At 29.9% G+C, this 4,936-nt stretch overlaps 1 protein-coding gene across 9 annotated transcripts in view; it reads left to right on the forward strand.

Moving 5' to 3' along the window:
• The first annotated feature begins 2,332 nt into the window (after window positions 1-2,332).
• Window positions 2,333-4,936, forward strand: part of LOC101488558 (uncharacterized) — a 6,004-nt gene continuing 3,400 nt past the window's right edge. For 5 of the 9 annotated variants that reach the window (XR_012162378.1, XR_012162379.1, XR_012162380.1 and 2 more), the window contains exons 1-4: window positions 2,333-2,975; window positions 3,134-3,610; window positions 4,257-4,416; window positions 4,668-4,934. Coding sequence is in view for 5 of the 9 variants with exons in the window: in XM_027335243.2 (XP_027191044.1) it covers window positions 2,796-2,975; window positions 3,134-3,610; window positions 4,257-4,416; window positions 4,668-4,934 (1,084 nt within the window). In the remaining 4 variants the exon portion in view is untranslated. The remainder of the gene's footprint in view (window positions 2,976-3,133; window positions 3,611-4,256; window positions 4,417-4,667; window positions 4,935-4,936) is intronic. The other 4 variants (XM_027335223.2, XM_073366487.1, XM_073366471.1 and 1 more) reach the window with 4 other exon arrangements.

Genomic DNA, 4,936 nt, shown 5'->3' on the forward strand with positions numbered 1-4,936 from the left:
TAAATTTCTTGAGAAACATAAACAATTTATAAATATAGAGATTAGTATGCATATTTGTTTTCAGTGTGATTAATTAATAAAATGATTTCCAGGGCTAGAGATGCATGAAAATTAGGGTTAGGTCTAGAGACATATGAAATATAACTTATTAACAATGTTCGAAAAATCAGATTCGATATTGAACTGATATATTTATTATTTTAAAGATTCAATTGAGTTCAACTGCGGTCAAACAAATCAATAATAGTACAATAATATTTTTTTAAAGTTTTTTAATATAATATATGAAACGTAAGTTATTAACAATGTTTAAAAAATCAGATTCGACATTGAACTGATATATTTATCAGTTCAAAGATTCAATTGAGTTCAACTGCAGTCAAATCGATAATAATACAATAATATTTTTTTAAAGTTTTTTAATATAATATATTAAATAATATTAAACTCAAAATAATATCAAATTCAAAACAACATAACTTAATAACTCATAATATATTACACATATAATATTCATTTGCAACTACAACTATAATATTGATTTAAAAAAATAGTTATTATTTGATTCAAAATGGCCACTAAAAGAAATTGAAAAGACCTTTTATAAAAAATAAATCAAGTAAAAAGTATAAAAATGGTTTTGGACATTTTTATTATAAAAAGATGTGTGTTTTTTTTAATATTTTGTGCAATGTCAAAATAACTTTTTGATTTATTGTGATTCTTCAATTTTAATCGCGTTTCTCAAATTTTGACTGAAGCAGTTTTGAGAGTCATTAAAAATCAGATGATAGACCAATTTTTAATTCAACTTGTTGAGGTACGATTTTGAGATCATTATTTATTATTAATTAGATTAAATCAAGCATTTTGCTTATGTGAAAATCAAACATAAAATTTGTTTAATTACATTCGTATTTAACATATGTCTTATGCATTGCACAAGTTAACTTTTTTTAGAATACCAAGGCTGACCTTACAAGCAACTAAAGCAACTAAGGCAAGGATTTTAGCCTTTAGGCCTCAATTTTGTTTACTTAACAAACCAAAAATAACTTTTAAGTAAAATAATTATGTTATTATTTATATCCAAAAAAATTGTTAATTACAAAGAGTTTTATTATTGAAATGCTCATGAGTATTTCATCAATAAAAGATGAGTAGAGTTTCGTTCACTATAATGTTAGAATAAACTCCTACTAATATAATTTATTAATTATCAAAAAACATTATTGTATAAACTGTCACGTTAATTGTCTATGTAACACTTACCAATTTAATGATCTACTCTTAGTAGAAATATGTTACTAGATGGTTTGAGGTTGCAGGTGAGACGAATAAAAAAGGATCAAAGAGGTTGCAATCTGTATTTTGGAATGAAGAAATGAAACAATGATGTTAATTTAAAAAGCATACATTTATTGCGTCGGTGGCAGTGCCTCATCCTACGATCCAAAATAAAAATGACATGAATATGAAGGAAAGTATATGTCAATTTTAGTATAATTCGACTTGTAAACTTCAAATTAATCTGACCCTTCGATTGCCATGTGTGTGGTGTCTCTTACACGTAATCAAAGTTGTTGTTTGGTTATTAAACCATTAAAAGTGCCCTCTCCATAAATAAAGTGTCTTCAATTCTTTGATATTCGTTGCATCCAAACCACAAGTCGCTAAGTATATGTCCATGTGAAAAAGCAAAGACAAATATAGACAATCATATTAGTCATCCTTATATATATATTTTTAATTAAAGGAAACTATATTTATTGATTTAAATTGTAAAATGCAATCACACAATATAAATTCAAATATAAACAATCATATTAGCCATCCATGTATACTAGAAAATAGAAATACTTATATTGAGTTTTAAATACCAATAATTAACTTTTTATTCATCAATAATAAAACCTTCTACTTTTCCTTTTAAATTATTTTAGTGGGAAACCAACATGCACGAGTTGGTAAAACTGGTAAGAGTTCAAGTTGTTTAAGTAAGAGGTTCATAATTTGATATCTAATTCTTTATAAATAGAAGTAAACTCTATTGTGAGAAGTTTCACTATGTCTGGCAATACTTTAAAGAATTAAGTTTCAATCATTGAATGTGAATGATATCCTAGCTTAGCAAAAAAAAAAAAAAAGATATTTTGGAGGAGTCATTTCCAAATAAATGTATTATTTATAATAAATTTGATCAAATTTCAAGAACTTTTATTTTTATCAACACAAAAGCTACTAACACAAATTCATTCATAGGACGTTATTGATATAGCTTGATCTATTAATCAATATTGAGTTTGTAGAAGAGAATCACAATTTTATTCTCTATTAGAAAGAAATTTTTTATCTGTGACCAAAACACACAAGTAGACAAATATTGATTACAAAAAGAAACGACTGAAAGTTAAAAATATTTTGTAGAATCTAAAATTCAGTGCCAGTTTGTAACTTAAACTTGAACCTTTCTGAAAAAGCGAGAATAAAGTAAGGTAACGCATATTCAAATCTGGTATTAGGGTTGACAGTGAAAATTGCAATGAAGCGCGAATAAATAGAAAAATAAATATTTAAAAAGAAAAGAGTAAAATAGCGAAAAGAAAAGAGGAAAATGAATTGAGTTGAGAGCACGTGTTTTGGTGGTTGTAAAATGTTTGAGCGGTGAAGAGAAATAGGAAAAAGCGAAGGTTATGAGCATATTTGTTGTAAAAGTGTAGAATCCGGTGTGAGTGGTAAAAAGGAAGTATAAGTAGGTGAGAGGAAGAGATACTCATACTCTGTTTCATTCATTAATGCTCCTCAACTTTATCCCATTTTATTTCATCACTCAAACAAATGCACCTTATTGCTATTTTTATTTCCTTTTATTTTTCGGTTACTTCCAACTTCTGCTTTGCTTTCTCACTTCTCACCACCACAATATGACTCAACCTTCTTGCAAACGAACTGTTTCTCTTCCACCCCTTCACAAGGTACTACCTTCTTCCTACCTATTTTTCTATTACAATTATTATATTTTTTTGAACAAATCACCTATTTACATAATAGTATTTATTTTATTAATTTTCATTAAGTATCATGTATTTCAAGTACTAACTGATGAAATTTATTTTTGTTCATCATTTGTAAGGAGCATAATCTTCTGTTTGAAATACCCTTGAAAACATCAGAAGAATCTAGTTCTTCTTCTTCTTCATCTTCATCCAAGGATTTTGTTGGAATAAAGATGCCATTAACACCAAGTCCAACACCAACTCACAAGAGGGTTAATTTTCTTGTGACATCTCGTTCTGTTGATGCTCCAATTGAAAACAATTCATCAGGGTCTTCAACAACAAGACCAAAATCATCCAATAGAAGTATTTTACCAAAATTGAATTTCAGGTATAGAACATCTTCACCAGATATTGAAAAGGCTATAACACTACCTGCTCCAGAAACTTCTTTTTCAGGGAATCAAGACAAGACTACTATCTCAGGATCACTCTCTCTAACTAAGCTATTTACTCCTAAGATTAAGAGAACATCATCATTACCAGTGGAAGAAATCTTTGGCCGTGCAAACACTGAATCTGCTTTTGGTGGATGTCTTGGTGCTTCTCCATATGTAAGCATTTCACTGATTAGTACTAGCAATATCAATTTTAAAACACTTTTTTATTTTTATTTTTTATGTATAGTTATATAACGAGTATCTTGTTTTTCATTAACCAATAACTTTGTTAGAACAGCAAATCCAGTACTGAAAAAAAAATTAGATAAATAAACACACACAATAGTGCAAATGATTTGCTCGCAAAGTTTGACCGATTGTGTGTATGCCTCCGACAGCATAGTGACTACTGTAGTTTGTCGACTATGCAATTATAAGGGTTACAGAGTACAATGCTCCGCTGCTCCTCTACGCTCGATCGACTGTCCACTTATCAGTTAATATATGAGTCATACTCAACAAAAACATAACAAGGATTGCAAATATTTGCTGAATTTGTTCCACTGAAATTATTGTTTCATGAAGCATTTAGAAGTTGGAAACAGAAAACTCATTTATATTGAAAGCTACTACTTTCTAGTTCCTACCATACATGTGAATAGAATTTAGGGAACAAGCAGTTAATATAACTCCTATATTTTTTTCTTAGCTCAATGCTTGCTTCCCACTTTCTAGTGCTAATTCTTGCATTCAGCTGTTGCTAAATCTTGCATCATATAGCTGTTTATCTTTTGCTTTAACCAATTTGATCCTTTTGCAGAGAAGCCAGGGGACAACGATAGCTCGCACTCGTTCAGAGCCAGTAGATAGCCAAGAAAAAAGCATAAGGAAAATGGATACGTTTTTCCGCATTATTCCTTCCACCCCAGGTGTAAAGGAAGTGAAAGAATGGTTAAAAACGTCCACAGCAAAGGATACTGGTATTATATTATAAGCACTTGCACAAGCAGTCGCTGAAAATAGCTAAGAAATAATTTATTTAATGATGTCATCTGCTTTCTTGAAACTCAAAGATAGCAAAAAGTTGTGGTTAATTTAATAAAAAAAAAGACTCTCTTTCACAAGTCATCTAAGTTTGATTTATAATTTATAAATGTAACAAGACTAAAACAGATTGTTTTCAATCCCACATGCTGTCAATAACTTGACTTAAAAGCCTTTCTTGGTTCAGAAAGCGACGGTGACGGTGAAGATATAGCTGAAGACGAAGCTGTGTGTAGAATTTGTCTGATTGAGCTATGTGAAGGAGGTGAGACATTGAAGATGGAATGCTGTTGCAAAGGTGAACTTGCTTTGGCTCACCAAGAATGTGCGATTAAGTGGTTTAGTATCAGAGGCAACAAGACCTGTGATGTATGCAAGGAGGAAGTTCAGAACCTCCCTGTCACTCTCTTACGGATTCAAAATGTTCAAACTCAGAATACTGGAGCAAGGCCTCAG

This window comes from Cicer arietinum, chromosome 1 (genome assembly GCF_000331145.2).
Source record: "Cicer arietinum cultivar CDC Frontier isolate Library 1 chromosome 1, Cicar.CDCFrontier_v2.0, whole genome shotgun sequence".
In the NCBI taxonomy this organism is placed as follows: domain Eukaryota; kingdom Viridiplantae; phylum Streptophyta; class Magnoliopsida; order Fabales; family Fabaceae; genus Cicer; species Cicer arietinum.